The following is a 21,214-nucleotide window of genomic DNA, read 5'->3' as shown; positions in this document are numbered from 1 at the left end:
CCTCTTTGGGGGTCCCACCCGGACGTCCACCCTTGCCTGGGACAGAGGCTACTCTACCTGGAGCACCCACCCCGTGCCTGTACCAGCCCCCGTATGTCTGGGCTCATGTCACTTGCCCAAGAGAGAGGCCTTCTCAGATCCCCAAGGGGAGTGCCTTGTAGGCAGAGCTGTGCCCCGTTGGGGTTTCTGTCCCCAGCACCAAATGCCCAGCGACAGCACAAAGCAGGACGCTCAGGGGGCTGGCGGCACGCTGGGCCCGGGGCTGCTCTGGAGTCAACACCCTCAACAAGGGGTGATAGCTGCCTGCAGCCCCCCAGACGGCCTGGGGATCGGAGGGGAGGGCCAGGGTCCTGGGCTCACCTGGTGGAAGGAGGGGAGGTGATGGACCGCCGCCCCAGGGTCACCTGGTTTATGTTGTAGTAGCTGGGACTCTCCAGGTCCGCCAGTGAGAAGTTGGGCCCTGATGCTGTGGCAACAGGAGCTGGGAAAAGGCGAGAAGGGGATGAGGTTTGGACGGTGTGGAAGGCTCAATGGGGCCTGTTTTGTTGTCACGAGCAGCTCCCCAGAAGCCTCCTCCTGGCTGGGGGCGGGGGGAGGGGTCTTTGGGGAAGAGCCTTTGGTTATGATTTTGTTTTCCTCCAAAACAGTGGAGATTAGAGATAGGGCTCTCTGGGCACCTCTGCTCCACCTAGCCCAGTACCAATGGGCAGAGGGTCCCAGGAAATCCCGTCTGCCCCCTACTAGGACCCCACCAGCTGGTGGGGAGCACATGGGGTCCGAATCCCCCCTCCTTACACCCCCGGTCTGCTGAGCTCAGCCACGGCTGGAAGAAAGAACTCACTTACTCTGTGATACTCTCACCAGCTCCGTCACATTCCAGACCCCGGAAGTCACAAAACAGTCCTGGAAACTTAAGTGCCCTGAAGAGTGGAAAGGACAAGTGAGTGAGTCAGGCAAGGCTCGGAGGGGCTACCTGCCTGTCTCCCCAAAGCTCTCCCCACTCTTGCTGCGACTCGCTTCCTCCCAAGCCTCGTGTTCCAGACACAGGCTGGCCCTCAGGCCCTCACGTCCACACGGGGGACCGAGCATGCTTCAGGGGAGCCCCCACCCCCTTGGACATCAGCTGAAGTTCAGCTGAGGAACAGCTGAGTCGAGGGGAAGAAATGGGGGCAGACAGGAGGCCAGGCTGGCCAGGGTGTTGGAGGGCAGAGGAGGGTGAGGGGGGCAGGGCAGGCCCAAGAGGCCAGGCGTGGGCCAGCGGGAGTTGTGGAGGGGCACTGACCGTTGGGCAGTGGTTTGATGTCCGCATCTCCTTGCTGGTTTGAACTATCTGATTGTCCGGATTCTGCGGGAGACACAAAGGGGAGAAGAGGTCAGGATCGAAGCGCCCCACCAACGCCAGCCAAGGAGCTGCGCCTTCAGCCCTGCAAACACCTTCACAGCACCCTCTCCTCGGAGGGGAGCAGCCTGGGGAGACCTGGAGAGAGGAGGAAGAAAACGCTACTGACAGTGGAGCCAGACCATTCTCGGCGGCGGGGCATCCTGGGCACCGCAGGGTGTGTCTGGCAGGAGCCCTGGCCTCCACATTCTAGATTCGAGTAGCCCAGTGTGCCAACCAGAACTGCCCCCATGCACACTGCCCCGTGCGCCCCGGGGGGCGAAGTCGCCCTCAAGTGGGCAGCAGTGGCTGAGAACCAGGGCAAGGAGGGTGCCCGTGAAAGAAGCCAGGGACCGCCTCTCTGCACAGCTGGGACGAACCCCAGGGTCCCCCATCCTCCGCTCAGCCCAAGCCCCCAGAGGAGCAGCCCCGTCCTTCTCTCACTTCATTAATTACAGCCATTCCTGTCAGCCTGAACCACCCCCACCTCACCTTTATGCTTACAGGCGGTGCCTGGCAACACAGAGGGGGGAGGCTTGCCCTAACGCTGTCGCCCGCTCTGTGCCAGCCTGTCTGGGCTGTCTCATGCCCCGGTGCCACAGCTGCTCAGAGGGAGCCCCGAGACAAGGGCCCATTGTGCGGTGGGAGCTCACAGAGGGCTGGGGCAGGGTGGAGTGTGTGTGTGAATATTTTGCTGAGCTTGGGAAAGCCCCCCCCCCCCCCCCCCCCCCCCCCCCCCCCCAGGTCCTCAAAGCTTTGTGTGCCAGGGGCACAATGGGGACCTCCAGAATGCCTGCCCAGGCACGACAGCTGGCGAGAGGGTGGCAGAGGGGGGCCAGGGCAGGTTGTGGGGCAGGAGGAAGGCAGGCGTGGGGGTGGCATCAGAAAACCGTGCCCTGGTATTGGCCGGGGCTTTGCCCAGCTCTGGCCCTGCCTCCTGGGTCTCAACCACCGCCCCGAGGTCAGCCTGCTGGCCGGAGAGTCCACCCCTCGCTGGCCTCACAGCCAAGCTGTTCACACTGGGGAGTGACCAGCAAGGAAATTCCCAAAGGGCAAGGTGTGGGCCCAAGAGATTGCAGCAGGGGGCCCTGCGGCCACTCGGGAGGGATAGAGAGTGATGGCCACAGGGGCTGGTAAGAACAGCATCCCTATGGGAGCGCAGGCCCAGCCTTGGCTCAGGCCAAGTTCTCGGCCACCTGCCTCAAGGTGACCAGTGGGAAAGGACAGGCTGCCTATAGGACAGGTTTAGGCCCCACTCCCCCGGATTCTTTACCTGTTCAATTTTCTTTTTCTCTAATTCCAAAAAAGAACAGTAAACCTTGTCACAAATCAAACACCCAGAGAGGTTCACAAGGGAAGTGCTAATGGCGGTCCTTCGCCCCACCCCCCTCCAGTTTGGGGTGCAGCCTTCCACGGTTCCCTTTGTGCTCACCCCTGTGGTGTGCGGAGGGGTGGCGAATCCTATCCCAGGCCGCCTCTTTGCCCGTGGTTCTCTCCGCTCTGGAGAGAATCCACAGGACCTCCCCCCACGCTCCCAGGAGGGCAACCTCTCTGTGCCACGGTGCCTTGTGGGTATGAATTTCGTCCTTCTCTCACCTTGGCCTCTTCCCGGCTACCTAGGTCTGATTCCACCCCCAGCTTGTCCAGGAAGGAGCAGCTGAGGGGCTAAAGTCGTGGACACCCCACGCTAGGCCCTCCCTGGACCCTGAGCCTGCTTCCTCTCTCCTCCATTCAAAACTCAGGAAGGGCACAGCCAGGGGACCAGCATGTGGAGCCCACTGAGGGGCACATACTCTGCTGCCCTGGGGTGCCCGCTACCGACCCCACCCATCCTGGGACCAACTCGTTCCCCACCGGCCTTCCGGGGCCGGGTCGGTGGAGCTGCGGGAGACAGGGGAGTCCCCCCACGGGTGCGGTCCCGGGCCCCCTGAAAATGGCCACGTGGAGACAGAAAGCTGCGCGCATGCGCACACCCAGCCCAAGGACAGAAAGGCTAGAGAGAACCCGACAAAGAGATGGAGATGGGCCAGCGACTAAGGCAGAGACAAATGGGGCTCCAGGAGAGCGCGATAGGCAGGAAATCCTTCTGAACCAGGACACTGCCCCGAAACGTTATTGCTGTTATTACTATTAGCTTGATGTAAAGGAGCAAGCGGGAGCGAGGATCCAGCGCGGGCGAGGCCCGCTGCCACGCGCCTCCAGGCGCTGCTGGCAGCCATTTTAGCCCTTGGCAGCCATCTTACGGCTGGCGGCCCAGCCAGCGTCCCCACAATGCCACCCCCGCCGGCCCCCGGCATGCTCAGCTCGGCTCCAGGACAAAAGGCAGAAACACTGGAAATCTGGACCCAGGCTCGGAGGCTCAGGAGGCAGCCCTGCAGCAGGGGCAGCTTCAGCCAGGGCCCCACCGTCCTGCTCCAGCGGCACCCCCTTCACCCTCGGGGCCAGCACCCAGCAGAAGGAGAAGGGAGGGTTGAGGCAGGGGCCCTGGGGACACCACGTGCTACTCAAAGGCAGCCGAAGCCCCCATGGGCCATCCCCGGGCCCGGGGGCTCAACTAGGACCCCTGCCCTGGCAGGACAGTAGGGACACGAGGGGGGCAGGCCCTCGTCCACCCAGTGGGCTTAGGGGTGCGCCCTGGACGGACGGGGGCAGGGGACTGGCAGGAACCCATACAGCAGCCGTGGGGCCCAAACCGGCCACCGGGCCCTGGTGGACAGGCTTCTAGGGAGGGTAAGGAGAACCCCCCCACCTCCCGCCCCAGGAGTGGGAGCCAGCTGGGCCGGCCTTTGTGGGCTCTTTGGGGAGCCGCGCCTGGAGGTCGGGGCTTGCTCTAGACAACCCTCTGGGATCAGCCTAGCCCACCGGGGAGCACGCCAACCCAGCATCGTGACTCCCTTCCCTGTTGGGCTCCCTGGGGGAGGGGATAACCCCAGGCCTCAGGACAGACAGGAGGAAGGTCCCTTTATGACACCCCTCCCCACGCCCCGCCTCATGGCTGCTCAGCTTTTATCTGGCAGAATGGGGCTTATCAGAGCCACCAGCTGAACAAACATACAAATCCACGGTTAGTGAGAAAAAACCCTCTGCCTGAACTCTTTATCTCCTGTTCACAGGCCCCACGCACTGCCCCCTGCCAACAGCACAGGAGGAGACCTGACTGCTGCGCGGCGGGGGCTCCTGTCTCCGCTGCCCCCCCCCTTCTCCCCTCGCCCCCGACCCAGAACAGGGTGGCTCTCCCCTGGCAGTCCCTGCCGGGCGGGTTTGCATGGGAGCCCCCCTCCAGTGTCTGCTTTCTCGCCAGGGATAATGGGCCAGCTGGTGGCCTGTGGGCCAGTGGAGGGGCAGGGACAGTGTTGGCTAGCACAAGGCAGACAGGTGCCCAGCTCCATCTTTTATCCTCCCCCCCCCCAACCCCCCGGCCCCCCCCCCCCCCCCCGCCCCCAGAGGCTGTTACTCTGGTTCCCCGGGCTTCCCGGGCCACATCCCCTAGAAGCCTCTGTGGCCTCGGCTCTCCCCAGCCTGGCTGCCAGAGCAGTGGGGACCCTAGGTCCCCAGTTCAGGGGACCTGAACACCCCCAGTTCAGGGCCACCCTGACCAAGGTCAGCAAAGCAACCCTCACCCCGCTGCCTACCCCTCTCTTCAGAGACAACTGCTGCCTTCACATCCTAGAGACCGGAGAGGGGACGCAGCAGCCGGGGGGGGGGGGGGGCACCACTACCCGCTCTTGGCCTTGACACAGCTCAACCTTCCCCTCTTTCCTGGCGCTGGGACCAAAGAGCACCTTCCCTGGTTTGAAGCTTTCTCACATGAGGCCTATCAAATATAGCCTCCTAGGAACAGTCCAGCCACTGTGTCTGATGCCCTGGGATGCACGCCCTGGGCAGGCAGGCATCAGGGTCCCTGAGCCCGGGGCCAGGTTTGGGGGCGGAGAGAATCTCAGAGCCCACAGCTTATTCTTCATGCTGCCGAGGGTCACGCCAGCTCATGTCACCCACAGGAGCATGCTCTGCTGACTGCCCTCTGCTTGGGACCTGGGCTTCTCATGTGATCCACACCTTTGAGGGAGAGGCCACCTGCCAGTAGTGCCTTAGGGCTCTGGCCGCTGTGGAGGCTTCCAGAAGGGAGGATTATGCAGAGGCAGGTGACAGATCTGGACTCTTGTCTCAGCATGGCTCCTGGGTCTGGGGCTACTCCCCATTCGTCTGCACACCTGTCATCGGTCACCCCCCTGCATCAATGGCTTGTGGCCTCCTGCAAATACCCGGACCTGGGCCAAGCTCGGCCAACAGTTGGCAGGCAGTGTGGACCCCTCTCTTCCTTAGGTCCCTTCACATCCCCTGGAACAGCCACGAAGCTCCCCCTCCAGCACGGCCTCTCTCAACCCTCCACCAGCCCTTCTCAGCCCTTGAAGCCCCACTACTTTCTTTATGGAGCTCTTCACCTTTCCTTTTGGAATCCCATTTCTGATCTCCTTTTTCTCTGCCTTGGCTCCGACCTCCTCTCTGTCCTTCCTTCTCCTTCATTTTCCCTCTCTCCCGCTCTCTTTCCTCTCCTGACCTTGCCGGTTCTGTGTGTGTGTGTGTGTGTGTGTGTGTGTGTGTGTGTATCCAAAAGGGACACTTCACTGGAGCTCTGGAGGGGAAGCTCCAGCAGCCAGGAAGAGCCCAGTGTTGCATCCGAACCCCAGTTGACAGCATGTTATATATATACGTATAGATATTTCCACTCACAGACGGGGAGATATTTACGGCTCCCGCTAGGTGAAGGACGAATTCCTGCTCGCTGCAGGGAACGCTCTGCCTCAGCTCCCACCCGAAACAAACTCTCTCCGCGAAAGGGGCCACATGCAACTTGCTGGCCGGCTGCCTCCACGCACATCACTGACAGAGTGAGTTCTTAGGTGGCCAAGAGGGGCGGAAAGACCCAGCTCAACCACACCCACAACGTGCGTATACTGAGGCAAGCGCAGTCAAACGCGCACGCGCTTGGACACGCAGCCAGCGATTTCCTGCTGCCCCGAAGGGGTAGGAGCAGACGATGCACGCAGAGCCGTGGTCCCACCGGGCACAGCATGTTCAGTGCTAAGCACTGGGCCAGACAGGAAGCCACCTCTAGCTCGGCCGGACCTCTGACCTTTGGGGGCTAGCGAGGACAAACCCCGGAGTTTGCAGTTTGCTTGCCCCTCCCCGGGCTTTCTCCAGGTCTGGGGTTCGGGAAGCAGGCGGGAGCGTGCACTGTTCTGGGGGTCCTCTGAAGGGCCGATGCAATTCAGGAGCTGATCCTGGCCCTCCCCAGTGTGACACTCCCCTCCCCCTCCCTGGCTCCCCCTCTTCTGCGATTCCGGAGCATCCAGGGCACTGGAAACCCAATCTCAAGGGGAGCCAGAGGCCTGGCCTGCGGCAATCAGAGCCGGAGAATGTAACTATTGTGCCTCTTGAAACCTAAGTCTGAGAATCTGAGACACCCTGAGGAGGGGAGCAGTGGACGGATGGGGGGCTAGGGAGACGGGTCACAGAGGGGTTCTCCCCATCTCTGCAAACAGGAGACCCAGGGACGGAGGAAGTCCTTGAGAGGGCAGGGCAGCCAGAGGGCAAAGAGGGGAGGGGCTCGGCCTGGGCCCGGCCAGGGGGCTTCTAGGATCTTTCCTTCCTTCTTTCCACTCTGTGCTCCACCCCCAGCTTCATGCCTACACACGGGCCCTGGAGCCATCCTGAGGTTTATCCCTCTTCAGTCACCCCTAGAGCCCCACGTGGCGGGGACAGGGGCATGACCAGGAAGCACAGCCCCGAAGATCTGGGCAGGGGTATGGCCAGGGGCAGGATAGGCACACACGTCACCCCCTCATTACCTTCCTCTCTCCTTTCCTCACTCCCCCTCTACTCATGGATCTGAAGGGGCTTGAGCCTTTGACCTGAGTCACCTGTGCAGGGGAGGGAGGTGGCGTGCCAGTCACACCTGCGTAGGCTAGACCTGCTCTGGCTGCCCCTGAGGCCTGAGCTCAAGAAGGCCATGAAGGGAGGATGGGGCAGGGACAACAGATCAGGCCGCAGGGAACATCTGGATGGGACACTGCAGTCGCAGGCCCTGGCCCTGGAGGCAAGCACGACCGTTCCCACCTCCACCCACCCTGCCTCCGCCAGTGCCGTCTGTGGTCCTCCCCTGGCGTGAGCTGCTCAGCGTCTCTGCCCCACACCTGACGGGAGAACCTTCCTTGGCATTGCCCCCAGCCCAGGGAGAACTAGAGACGCGACCCGGTCACTGAAGCCCAAGGGAACTCGGTGCCCGACTGCTTATTCCCATGAGAGGACAGACAGCGGCCCATAAAGGAGACAGGAGGAAGGATACACTTTGGTGCAGAGCACAACACCCAGCAGGTGGATGGAGGGGCAGAGGCCAGGTCCATCCGCGAGTTGGGGGCCTCTCCACGCCCAGCCCGGCAGGCAGCCCTGGGGGATGCGGGCGGACCCACGGGCTCCTCCCAGGTCCCCCCTTTGCAGGGGACTCAGCACCGACCTGCAAGACCTCAGACGTCAGTGCTCCGTGGCTCTCTCTGAACAAGCCGACCCCGTGCCTTGCAGTAACACCATCTGGGGTGTTCCAGAGGTGCCCAGGGGCCAGCAAATCCCATCAGATCAGAATTCCTGTCAGACAGGGATTGGGGGTGAAGTGGCCACTACTGAAGAAGCCAAAGGAAGGGGTCTTTGGGGAGGGGGGAGGAGGGAGGAGGGAGGCGGGAGCACCCCCACCCCGGGCCCTGGCCCACCTTTGCCCAGAGCTTGCCCTTGGCCTATCCAGGGGAGATGTCCTTGGTCTGGACCCCATGTCTGCTCTAAGTGGGGGGGGGGGCCTCACCCCAGCGCAGGGAGGGCAGAGGGGGACAGAGGTGGATAACCAGCGACAGTGGAAACTCCTCTCGAGTTCACATCCATGCTCTAGAATCTACCAGCGCAGTGACCTTGGCCAAGTTCTGAGCTGTTTCTTCCTCTGTTAAATGCAGGTGCTACCCACCACCCAGGGTTCCTGGGCGAGGAAAATGAGAAAACAGGTAAAAGGTGCTTCACCTCCATGAGCTGAAACTGCTCCTCCTTCTCCCACTCTGCTCACAGGCTGCTTCGTGGGGGAGTGTGGCTGGCCCTCAGCTCCCTGCCCTCAGGCGTGCATACTCTTTATGACACCCTGAGCATGCCCTAGATTACTATTTTTCGGTGTCTTGCCCCAGAGAACACAGCCAGTAAGCTGAGGGGCTCCCTCAGGGCCTGGCCCATGACGATCTGCAAAGAGGCGCAGAGAGGTTTGTCTGGAAATGAAAGAGCGGGATGCCTTCTACAGGCGTGTCCCTCCCCAAAGTCAGTGGTCACGGTAAATGGTCTCTGGACGGCCACCACACTGGAAATCCCCTTACCCGGGGGATGCGTAAGGGCAACAGGGAAGGGGGAGAAAATGCTTGTGCCCCGGATTCTGAGGACGCTGGGCCCTAGGCCCTGGGCTATGCTAGCCCAGCGGTAAGGGTATAGAGAGCTGAGGACACCAGAAGCATAGGTGTTGTCCCAACGGGTACCCAGTTGCCTCTCCTGGGAGCGCCGGCTGGTGCCACGGCTCAACCAGCAGCTCGAGCCAACATTTCCAAGAGGGCCTGGGGCCAGGAGTCATGTAATAGTGGGGTCCAGAAGAGTGGCCCCCAGCCCCTAAAGCTTCTGTCCCCTCCTCAGCCTGACAGACAGAAACTGACAGTGGGCCCAGCACACCAAGAAAAGATGGGCCCTGTGGAGGGTGTCCCCCCATCCAGGCTAGGGGCACGCGGAGCTGCTCCCCCACCCCCACCCGCTCTATTTCCAGCGTTGCCCTTTCTGGCCCTGTAAACTGCCCAGGCCTGGCCAGACAACTGCCCCCACCTCCAGCTGCTCTTAGGACTATTAATAGTGTCCCCACCTCCCAGGGTCAGGCATCACCCTCCCCCCATCCCCCAAATACACTTGTCCTTGGTCTAATTATTTGTTAAGGCACAGAGTCCTCTGGGCGCTAATGCCAACCAGGGATGAGAAGTGGGGGGGGGGCACAGAAGTTCTGGAGGGACACATCTGGCACAAGTGGGAGTTTGGGGAAAGGAGGGAAGGAATCACTGAGCCCCCGAGCGAGAGAATGACAAGAAGACAACACGAAAACTAAAAGAGAGAGAAAGAGGCCAAGACAGCACATCAGAACCAAAGCAAAGTGGTTCAAAACAAGGCTGCCATAGGAAGAAATCAGAGAAGGAGAAGGTTCCAAGAGGGAGGAAAGAGGGAAGAAAGCAGAGAGAGAAAGAGAAAGGAAAGGAGGAAATGACTCCTTTAAAAAAAAAAAACAAAAAAACAGAAGGGGAGAAAACTTTCCTGAAAATACTCAGGAGTGGCTTCCTAAGCACAGTTGTGCTGCAGCCAGCCGTTGGCTGCCGAGGGCACTCATCAGGGTGAGGGCCTGGAGAGCCCCCAGGCCAAGGAGCCTCTACCCACACACCCTTGCAATGTGCTGGGGAAGGGAGGGGAAGCAAAGAATGAGAAGAAGGGGCAGAAAAAAGGAGCAACTGACCAGGAAAAGAAGGTGGCAGAAGTGAGTCCCCACAGAGAGGAAAGGTACCCTCGGCCCTGGGCAGGGGAAGCCTCCCACACATGGAGCTTCCTTACCTATGGAAAGACGGACAGACTGGCCAGGAGACGGCAAGGATGGGGCAACATGAGGGCTCCCTGGCCTCCTTGGGCTCCATGCTACCACTCCCGTCGTGGCCATGAGCACGGTCTTACCCCACCTGCCCCCCCCCCCTTCCCTAAGGAGAATCCCGGGGGCCTGGGAAGGAGAACCCACCTAAGCGACAGCCGGCCGAGGCCACCTGCCTCCTACCCTCAGGCACTCTAATTTCCTCAGCCCCCTAAGGGGCAGCACCTGACATTCAGGCTAAAGGAGCCTCTTTACCAAGGACTTGCCTTCTGCGGGAAGACAGACTTGGGTTCACGGAAGGGCAACAAACACAAACCTGTGCCACAATCAAAGGTCTAAGTGGAGGACCGCTGCCTGGAGGCTGGAGGCCAAGTAGCCCTTTCTTCAAATCCCATCCACACTGGGAGCCTCTGGCTGGGCCAGGGCTGGAAGAGTGGAAAACTCTGGCTTTGGAGGGCTCAAGAGCCCTAAGGACTTGGCCACCAGGCCTCCCAGGTCCAAGGGTTCCTGCCTGGGAGCACCCCACCAGACCATCATCCCGTTGGGGTCAAGGCCTATCAGTGTTTTGTTCACGACTATATCCACCACACCTGGACGTGCAGTTGGGAGCGGTTGACAAGACTCTAAACAGATCCTTCTAGATCCTTCTTCCAACTGTGGCTACACTGTCCACCCGGGGGACAGAAGCACCAGGTGTTTGGCACCTTCCGAGTCCCGAGAACATTTTTTCCTGCAGGTCCGTCCTTGACGCTCAATACCCGAGGAATTGATGTGGAAACCCCAGTAGCACTAATTCTCCTGCAAAGCCCAGTTGGGCCCGGAGTGCAGGCCTGGCCACACAGACCCCCGCGCCCGAGGGCTGGACTAACCAGAGGAAGGATGCAGTGTCTCCCTGTGGCGGGCAGGGCAGGGAGACGCTCTCGCCAGCTTGCTCTGCTCCCCACTCCCCAGCCCCAGACGCCTTCAGGCAGCCACCGTCCAGAGCTGTCCAGATAAGACGTGAAGAATCTGGGCCTCTGACTCAAAATCTCCAACTTACAGCCCTGAAAGCCCAGGCTGGGTTGAATAAGTGGGTAGGCAGGTGGCCTCCTGAGGGGATGAGACGGCTCTGGGTGCCAGAACGAGCCCCGGGCCTGGAATCCAAATCCTAGACCTGCTGTTATGAGGCACCCGGTGGTCTCCCAGGCCTCCTTTCCCTCCCGGTCCAACCCATGCCAGGCTTGCCTTGGACGGCACAGTGAGCTGTGAGTAGGGATTTTTACAGAGAAGACCCGATGGTTTTATACTCTATAAAGCGTGAGGCACACATAAAGACAGCATAGATGGGGCAAGGAGGTCAGCTTCCAGGGCCCTGTGTCTCAGCTTTGCTGTGATCCTCAACAGCAGCTTGAGGGGCATCTCCCAGAAGCTTGGACCTGCACACAGTACCGAGGCTGGCCACCTGTCAAAGGGCAGCTACGCAGAGTCACAGGGCTGGGATGGTCCGGGCTGCTAGATATCGACCCTCCAGGTTGGCAGGTGCCGAGTTCTCCACTGACAATGCCCTGAAGGGCCGGATGGGGCTTTCCGGAGAGCGGGGCAGCTGGGCCCAGGGGCCGCACCCCGGGGGAGCGGCGCGCTGCATTCCCGGACGCCGTAGCTAGGTGGCGCAGCGAGTTAACACTAGCTGCCCTCCGCCGGCAGCGCCAGGGACCCGGCCGGGGGCGGGGGCGGGGGCGGGGGCGGGGGCGGCGAACCCGCGCGCCGCCCGCGGGAGGCTTCAGGGGCCCGGGTTCCCTCTGCAACACCCACGAGGCCTGAGCAGGAAGGAGGACCCGGCCAGACCTAGGCCGCTCGAACCCAGGGCTGTGCTGCCCGAGGCAGCGGCTCCCGTTGCCGCCGTTGCCGCTGCCAAGCACATCCCGTGATGTAATGTGAGGGCCGAGCTTCCCGTTCTCATTGATTAGGAACAGCTTGCGGTGCGGGGGCCGGATGGAAGGGGGCCGGGGAATGGGCGAGCGAGGAGGAGCGGGAAGGGGGGAGCTGCCAGGTGCATGGCTGTGGGGGTAAACCAGCGAGCCCGGGCCCACCCTGCACGGCGCTAGCGCGCCGCTCGGTCCCTACCTGCCTTCCCCCGGAGCGGGGCTGCTCTGGATGTGGGCGAGTCTGCGGCCGCGTGACCCCAGGACTGTTCCCAACACTCCCACGACGCCCCCACCTTTGGGCAGCACAGACCTGCCCCTGTACTTGATACACGCTTGTACTTGATAAACGCTTGAAGAGGAAGATTTCCGCCTCCCCCCCCCCGCCCCCCCCCCTCAAAAAGTTAAAAATGGAGACTAAAAGTCAGAGATCAGGCACCAAAAAGAGGGAGAGAAATGGAGAAAAGTCAAGAAGAAGAAGAAGAAGAGGAAGAAAAAAACAACAGCGCTCTCTGCAGTGGCGGCAGCCGTCGGGCAGGCACACCCTCCCAGGCGGGTGTGGAGAAAGGCCCCTTTGTTCGGCAGGGAGGTTAGCCGAGGTGAGGCCCGCTCCCCCCACCCCCCTGACCCTGGGCAGTGCAGATCGCTGCTCAGGGCTCCGGACTGGGTCTGGCCGCTTCCCTGACCCCACAATCCTTCTCCCACTCCTCCTGTCAGCCAGTGGAGCAGCCTAGCAGTGGGGGGTAGTGGGGGGAGCCCTGCTCGTACCCCCTGCCTTGTCCAAGTACCTAGGGTCACACGTGTGGGGCTGGGCTGGGCTGGGCTGGATCCTCCAATGGGCCTTCTGGACGCCTGCACTACCGGCCATTAGCAGTTTGCCCAGGCTGCTCTTAAGCTGTGGGGTTTTGGGGGGAGGGCAGATCTGCATGCAGCAGGCCCCCCCCACAAAAGCATGGCCAGGGAGGGTGGCACATGCTAGAAGATGGAGCCCCAGGAGGCACAGGCTGGCTGACTACACCCCTCCCGCCCACAGTGAGGCCCAGGGCGTCCCCTGTACCTATTCTAGACATGGGACCTTTCTAATACCCTTGGGCTCTGGGCTATAGACAAGGCTCCTGCAGGGCTTCCTCAAAGTGAGGGCTGGGTTCTGGTGCTGGAGTCATCCTCAGATGACAGACAGGGACTGAGGTCACTCCTTGTTTCCCAAGAAGGGGCCAGAGTGGGGTTGTAAAGGGAGGCTGAGAACAGGCCCACCTCCACAGCCTGCCAAAGCACAGGCTTACAGAGGGAGCCTGGCAGCAGTGGGAGGGAAGAGACGTAGAAAAGCATCCCCTTCGCCTTGCACACCCTATGCCCTACCCCACCCCATGGGCTCAGGTTGGGGAAAGGACCTGAGGCACGGTAGTCCTCCCACCCCAGCACTGTGTGCCCTCTGCTGGCAATCCCGCTCTGCCCATTAGGGAGGCCGGGCGTGCGGGCTCCCCGGAGCCCTCAGGCCTGGCAGACAGAGCTGGATGGCTATACAACGGGCCAAGAAGTGCGTCCCATTTCCAACCAGTGACACCCTGTAGCTCCGGACCCTGGCATGGGGCAGCAGGAGACCTGGAACGAGGGACTGGACTGGACGGGTCTGCTCCAGTCCCCTGGCCTCATGCTAGGGGGTACCTGCTTTTCAGGAGGCCCGACCCCCTGCCAGCAGTATCTGAACGCAAGGCAGGGAGCGGAGAGAAGAGGAGTAGGGTGTCGCTGACCTGGCCCCTCCCAGGCCCCTGGCTTGAAAAGTGGGGGAAGGAGAGGGGAGAGGAACAGCAGCAGCTGGAATCGCAGGGAGCCTGGACCATCCTGTCCGGAGCTGAAACGGCTGCAGCGAGAAGCTGCAGCTCAGATACACGATGTCCTGCCAAACCCCAGTCCTTTAATTCAATTAAGCGCGGGACAGACTTCCCAGATTTTTCTGTGTGTGTGTGTGAGTGCCTGTGAAAGTCCTGATGTGTGTGAATCCGGGAGCTGGGAGCATGTGGATGTGTGAATCCTGATGGGGGCAGAGGAAGACAAAAAGGATGCAAATGTCGGGGGAGGAGAGGGGTGGGTGGGGCAGGATGGCTCCTGGAGAGGGTGGGTATCTAAATCTTGCCGGAGGGCCAAACTCCAGGGTTCTCAAAAACCCCACCCCATGGCCCATTCCCTGTGGTGGGGCAAGATTTGAGCATCTCTGGCCTCCACCCACTAGATGCCAGTAGCATCACACCCCCTCAAGGAGTGACAACCAGAAGTGTCCCCGCCATTGGCGAATGCCGCCTCGGGGAAGAATCAGCCTGGTGGGACCCGCCACTCTGGGGCACAAGATGAAAACTGAGACTCTCGTATTTACTACCAGGGCCTTGCCCTACCTCTCCCCCTTTGGGCTTACATCCCAGTGGCTTGACTTCCCAAGTGTCTCAGGTCTGGCTCTTTTTTTTTCTGAAATATTCTCCCCCCCTTACCCATCTGGCCAGAGGAGTCTGAGGGCAACTCCAGCTCAGCAATGGTCTGATAAGGAGCACGGAGCTAGGAAGTGACTTGCCCCCACCTCCACAGAGGAAGGGAGAGCTGTCATGGTCAAAGTCAGAAGCCAAAGTCATGCCCTGAACCAGACCTGAAGCCTGACCTCTGTATCGCTGGAGGGGGGGGGGGGGGGGGCAGCGGAGTCCACAGGAGAGGTGGGGACTTGCCTGGGGACAGACCCCTGGAAAGATACGCTACCCTGCTCAGTCCCTGGAGGTCGGTGGAAGGAAATCAATGCACCACCCTCTCAGCATCCTACCACCCCTCCTGCTTGGGGGCTCCAGAAATGCCAGAGCTGGGTGTCCCCAGCTCAGCCGTAGCAGAGGCCAACTCGCCTCCCCTGTTCTCGGGGTCACCTGTGGCTGTCCTGGCAGGGATGGGGGGAGGGGAGACTTAGTTCCAGCAGCCCTTCTCCCCGGGCCCAGGGAGCTCGCTCGCTTCTCTCCCTAAGCCCTCCTGGAGCCTCGAACAGCCCCCTTCTGGGAGCAGAGCCAAAAAGATGGGAGAAGGATGTTTATAAGCTGCTAAAAGGGAAAAGGAAAAAAGTGGGAGGTGGGGCAGAGAGGCCCAAGCCTCCAGGTAGTGAAGACTGGAGACTCAGGTAGGGAGAGAAGGAGGGAGGCCACCTTCCCCAGTGAGCCAACATCTGGCTAAACTGACAGGTGGTGCCCCCCCCCCCCGCCCTGCCCTGCTGGACCACAACCAGGCCTAACCATGTACACACGCAGGGGTCTCTCACCCCACGCTGACCTGCCAAGCGACTCTTATCCCACCCCAGAGGATGCTGAGACACTACTGGTTTTAGCTTGTTTCCTCCGCTCAGCCTGAGAAGGACAGAACCAGGGAAGGGTGCAGGGCCCTGGGGAGCCCAGGCTGGGGGTGTTGTGACAGGAGCCAGGCTCGGCGGGAGCGAAAGCCGAGTCCCCAGCTCTGGGGCTCGGCACACAGCTAATGGGAGGCTGGCAGCGCAAATTGTTGTTTACTTTTAATTAAGTAAACAATGTCGGCTTTCCGCCTCCTCCCCTGCCATCCCAGCCAGTAATTTGGGGGATGACAATGGGGTTGTTTCCTTCCTCCTGCCTCCTTCCCTCCCTCGAGCACTCCTGCTCACTCCCTGCTCTGCTCAGCCTTCACAACTTGCCAGTGCTGGGTGAGGCCCCACCCAGGGGGTTGGGGGGACAGGAAGGTCCAGGCTGACGGGCAGGCTCTCTGGGGAGCAATCTCATGGTCAGGTTCACCTCAGGTGCCAAGGGCGGCTAAGCACTTGGATGCGGCCCATTCTCTTTCTGCCCCCTCCTCCCCCCCCAATAACCCTCGTCCCTAACCACCAGCTCGAAAATCTAAAAAACAGGTGATCCAGAGTCTGAGCAAAGCAGCGGAGACCAGAGCCCCAGGTGAGGAAAGTATTTTCCCAGGAGTGGGATAGGTCTTCCCCGCAGGTAACCAGAAGGTGGACCTTCTGGTTCACTGGGGCAGGGCAAGGGCACGCCCGAGGCTGGTTCATCTGTGGGGCTGGAGTTCACGGAGCCAACTGGCAGCTGAATTGTAGGTACCAGCTTTCCTCAGAAGCAGGGCTGGCTTCGGGGCCTTGGTTTCTGCTCTTCCTGTAGGTGGTTCTCCTGAAAGGCTGGAGCAGCCGAAGAAAGCAAGCTGAGCTGGCTTTTCGCTGAGTGGGTCCCCTAGCCTGGTGGGGAGGGGGGGGGGCGCAGACACAGGGCTCCCCCCGAGTGCAGGGGCAGCAGGCAGGAGGGGCTGAACCCTAAGTCTTTGGGAGAGGCCGAATTTCAAATTACTCCTGGCGGGATCGACTTGCACCCAGGATCTCTGTGGAGACAAAGCGCTCTTCGCACCCTTTCTCAGTAAACCTGTAAATGGGTCCACCTCTCTGAGGACCTCCGCCCGCAGTGGGGGCTCTGCGAACGTGGTGGAAGGGAGAGGAGGAGAATCTCTCCGTCCCCTCTCCCGCCTCTGCCTCCCAGGGATCAAGCTGTAGGGTCCTGAGCCAAGCCTGGCCCTGGAGCTCACTTGAGTCCCCTCCTCCCCCGAGAGCCCGGAAGACTCTCTCCAAGGTGTTGGGGGGGGGGGGCAGGGAGGAGGGGGTCTGAGTCTTGTGCAAGCCCCGCTCCTCCCCCTGCCCAGGGCTGCTCCCCCACCTCCTTCCGAAGGGCGGGACTGCGGCAGCAGAGTTGGCTCGGGCTGGATGCAATTTCAGCCGCAGAGCAGGGCTCCCTGGCTGGAAGCAATTTTCTCATTAGGACCCCAGGCCTGCCTGCCCGTTGGTTCTCAGCCCTCACTCCCCTTCTGCGAAACCGCACCCCACAGGCCTCCCCACAGACCACTCACACGCACAGGGAGCCACACGTGTGCAAGTCAGAGGGGGCGATCACGGGGTCACCACAGTGGAGCCGGGCGCAGGAGAGAGGTGCTGGCACAAAGCCGTGGCTGGGGAGGCCCTAAACGGAGGTCGGAGCTCCCCCTCCACCTCCTAGGCGCCCACTTCGGGCTCCCAGACCCAGACAGCTGGCTCCTCCCTGCTGCCCCAGGGAGAGAGGATCGCGGACCCCAGAACCGGCAAGGGAGGCCGGCGGACCTCGAGCCCCGCGGAGCCTCAGGGCCGGCCTCCTCGCCCAGCACTCCCGGGAGCCCTGAGCACTCAGCCGCCTCCGCGGCCCTCCTCGCCCAGCTGGGCCGGCGGCAAGCAGATGGGCTCTCGGGAGGCAGACCCCCTCCCCCAGCCCCAAGGCTGCTCCGAGTGGAGGGTGGTCTCCGGCGAGGGAGGGGAGCCGAGGCCCTGCGAGGGGCGGCTCCTTGCTCCGCAGACACATGTGGTTGGACTTAAAAAGCTATTAGGGAGCGAGGCGCTGGCGGGAGTGCGGCCGGCCCTCGCACCAGAGAGGGGGAGGGCAGATGCCGAGGCGGTGAGCTCAGCACCTCTCGCCTCCTCCCCGGAGGGGCCCCAGGACTCCTGGAGGACTCGGGGGACCCTCACTCAGCAGGGGAGTGGGGCAAGCCCTGGGGGAGGGCGGGCACGGCTGGGGCCCGGGGCCGATTCTGGGAAGGGCTGCTCTCTGAGGACTCTAGGCCCAGGTCAGAGATCTCTGGGGGCGAGGGAGGTGGTGCTGGGGCTTGGCTGGGGCCCAAGGTCGGGGGGGGGGGCGGCACAGACAGGTCCCCAGCCTTCCTTCAGCTTTCTGGGGGTGACAGCCGACTATAGGTCGCCTAAAGCGTGTGTGTGTGTTTAGTGGGGCTGGGGGAGGGGGATTATTAGGAGAGCTCGAGAGAAGGAAGGGAAAAGTGGGCCCCACCCATCACGAGGCCAGAAAGAACCCGACGGAAAGTTCCCTAGAGCCGCCAGCTTGTAAAAAGCTTCTTTTCTTTCCAAATTATGAACATTTTTTTAACAAGGGGGGGGGGACCCCAGAGCAGCAATCTAGGACTTCATTAGGACCGTGTGTGACCATGAGTAACTGGTGACTGGAGGTGACAGGGGGTGTATCTGCCGACTTTCCAAAGTGCTCTATTGCTAAAAGCACAGCCGTCTCTCCATTGGGCTCCCTGCCTTCACCCTTCCCAGGTCCCCTTATTCAGAGATCTAGCCCCTGCCCTGGCCCACGTCTAACCCAAAGAGGGCTGCCCAACTCTATTACAGATTGAGGTAGGTGCCAGGAAGGGCAGGGGGGCACAGGGAACAGGACCATGCCTGGTATTGGTGGGCCACTGTTAAGGACCTAGCTCTATCCCACAGGAGGGCAAGGGCTCCCCTAGCATAAGCCTTGGGTTCTGGGTCTCCCATGGGACTGTAGGAAGTGTCCCACTCAAGGCTCTGGAGACCCTCTGAGCTCCTTAGCCACCCACCGAAGTTACCACCGGCTCCCCAAGCGCCCGGGGTGCAGTGCCGATGCAGGGAGCTTGAGTTACTTGGTACAGCCGCTGTGTGGCAGGCAGGAGCTGGGTGTTTGGGAGACATTTGACCGGTCTGATAGTTCCACGGGGTAGTTATTTCCCCCCATTCGCACAGAAGGGAACATTAAGGCTCAGCGGAACGGACTGAGATCAGTCAGAGCCAGGATGGCTGGAATCTCCGCTTGCCCCTGATAGCTCTGTGGGCCCAGAGGCTGAGCTCCTAGGGCTCTCCCTTCTCGACCCACATCTGTTGACAGGAGGGATGGGAGCTGTGGGAGGACCCTGGGCAGGGCAGCAGAGAGGGGACTGCTCTGAGCCCAGAGGAGTTGGGCCAATGGGGGAGGAGCTGACCACTGAGCTGGGATCTGTGCTCAGGAAACACGCAAAGAATGTGGCTGGCAGCGGGCCAGTGGGCCAGGACCACAAAGAGGCCTTTGTTTTAGGAGGTGTCCAGGGAGTGGATGGACAGAACGGCAGAGGTGGGGGCAGCGCCCCTTATGGGTGCGACCAGGGGAGGACAGTGGTGCCTGCACGGTCCCCCCACACCACCCCCTCAAGTCTGTCCCCCCACCCTTCGTTCCAGCAGTGGTGGGTTCTCTTATCAGGCCCCAGAATATGGGGGAGGGAGCCCTTGGGGCCAGGTTACCTCTCTTCTCAGCTCCTGACCTCACTCACTCAGCTTGGGGGGTTGGTGCTCTGTCCCAAATTCAATCCTACTGAACCCCAGAAGTCACTTCCTTTGCAATGTGATACTGCAGTCCCTAGGAGCCCTGTGGACATTATCCTCTGCTTCTGCCTCCCCACACTGGCGGGGGGGGGGGCGTTAAGTGAGGCTGGGCACATGTTGGGGATGGCAAAGTGGCCCTCTGACCTCCAGGTGGGCTGTCTGAGGTTCCAAAGTCACCCTGTTCCCCTAGTTTCCCTCCTTTCCACCGAGCGAGGGGGAGGCCTTGGAACATGTTCCCCACCCCACCCACCCACACCCCCGCAGTTGCAGGGTTTCTCTGGCCTCTTCTTGGCATCTGGAAAAGTTTGGGAAACTTAAAAAAAATTTTTTTGAAGAGTTTGTCTATTTCTCCCCAGCCTTGCCAGGGAGCCACAGCCAAGAGGAAGAAGGGAAGGAGGGGTCTGGGGGAGTGGGGGGACAGAATAGAAAGTCACAAGAGAGTAAGAACACCCAGGGAAGGCGGGGAGCACCCAGGGGTACCCCACTGGCCAGCCTGACCCCCAGCTGGGATTCCTGAGCCCACCGGCACATCCACAGGCAGTAAGAAAGACCCCTGCAAAATGTCAAGCCCACCCAAGCACACAAGGCCTGTGGTGGCCTCTCCCTGCTGGAGCCCCACCAGCGCTCTGTTCGGCACGTTCCCAGGGGCCATCGCCGGCCGACAAGTGTGTATCTAGTCGAGACGCGTGGGGCAGCCTGTGGCTCTGCCCCCCACAGAAGGAGAGACTGTGTTACGATGGGCGAGCGGGGCAGTAACAGAAGCTCAAAATGGGGGCAAAGAAGGCAGGCGGACTCCCGGCCTGTGGGGTCTCTTCCACCTGGGTGTCCTTCTTGCTGTGAGCAGGACGAGGCCAACGTGGGAATACAGACTCCTGGGTGTCAGGGGCCATACGGAACAATGCCAGAGGTCAACGTCCGTGTGCCCAGCATTCTCCCTCCCCTGGGTGTGTGGGTGTGTTACACGCACGTGGGCGTGGGGGAGGCCCCCTGCAGCACGCAGCAGCTGATGCTATGCGGAGATGGCCTACGGTTCCATCAATGGGTAGAGTTAAGGGCACATTCCAAGAAAGGGGACACCGGTGGGGCACCTGGGTGGCTTAGTCGGTTAAGCGTCCAACTCTTGATTTCAGCTCGGGTCATGATCTCACAGTTCGTGGGTTGGAGCCCCGCATCAGGCTCCGCGCTGACAGTGCAGGCCCGCTTGGGATTCTCCCTCTCTCTCTCTCTCTCTCTCTCTCTCTAAATAAATAAATAAGCTTAAGAAGAAAGAAAGGGGACACATGTGACACATAACTCTTGGGAGGACCCAGATTGTCTTGTCTAAGTCAGGAGGGTGGCCCCTCATGCTGACATGGCCCCGAGCAGAGTCAGGGCCAGGGGGTTCTCCCTTGCATGACTCCCAACAAGGGTCCCACCCAGAAGACCCTGCGTTATCTTTTTCTTTCTTTCCTTTCCTTTCCTTTTTTCTTTTCTTGTAAACTCTACCCCTAACGTGGGGCTCAAAGTCATGACCCCAAGATCAAGAGTCTCGTGCGGTGCTGACCGAGCCAGCCGGACGCCTCAACCCCTGCATTATCACCCTTCAGGTGACCCACTCCTGTGCTCTGGGAATACAGTGATTGCTGGAGGGGAGGGTCCGTGCCCCACAGGGATGACTCCCGTCTGAGCTTCCCACCAAGGTGGCCAGCAGTTTGCCTCCTCAGCCTCCCAAGTGTGGCCTCACCCCTGGGGACAAAGGTGCAGACGGGGGTGGGGGGAGTGGGCAGCTGGCAGAGGCTGGGGTGGGGAGGGGGCAGCCCGGAGGGCCAGCAGCACCTGGCAACTAGTTGGAAATGCAGATGCCCTCAGGGCAGGACCAGGGATCGGTGTCTAACAAGCCCCCCAGGGGATGCTGATGTAGACTCCTGTGTGTGAGAACCGCAGGCAAAGTGGGAGGATCCTGACCAGGATTGAAAATGAGAGGAGGAGGAGGGAGAGGAGGAGGAGGAGGAGGAGGAGGAGGAAGAGGAAGAGGAGGAAGAGGAGGAGGAGGAAGAAGAGGAGGAAGAAGAGGAGGAAGAAGAGGAGGA

At 61.2% G+C, this 21,214-nt stretch overlaps 1 protein-coding gene across 5 annotated transcripts in view; it reads right to left on the bottom strand.

Annotated features, from left to right (window-relative positions):
- Positions 1-21,214, bottom strand: part of NFIX (nuclear factor I X) — a 76,769-nt gene that overhangs the window by 19,429 nt on the left and 36,126 nt on the right. For all 5 annotated transcript variants that reach the window (XM_049639957.1, XM_049639953.1, XM_049639955.1 and 2 more), the window contains 3 exons: positions 1,283-1,345; positions 846-920; positions 361-481 (listed from right to left, as the gene is read on the bottom strand). In XM_049639957.1, the coding sequence (XP_049495914.1) occupies positions 361-481; positions 846-920; positions 1,283-1,345 (259 nt within the window). The remainder of the gene's footprint in view (positions 1-360; positions 482-845; positions 921-1,282; positions 1,346-21,214) is intronic.

This window comes from Panthera uncia, chromosome A2, assembly GCF_023721935.1.
Source record: "Panthera uncia isolate 11264 chromosome A2, Puncia_PCG_1.0, whole genome shotgun sequence".
NCBI lineage: Eukaryota > Metazoa > Chordata > Mammalia > Carnivora > Felidae > Panthera > Panthera uncia.
This window is presented reverse-complemented; position numbering and strand designations above follow the sequence as displayed.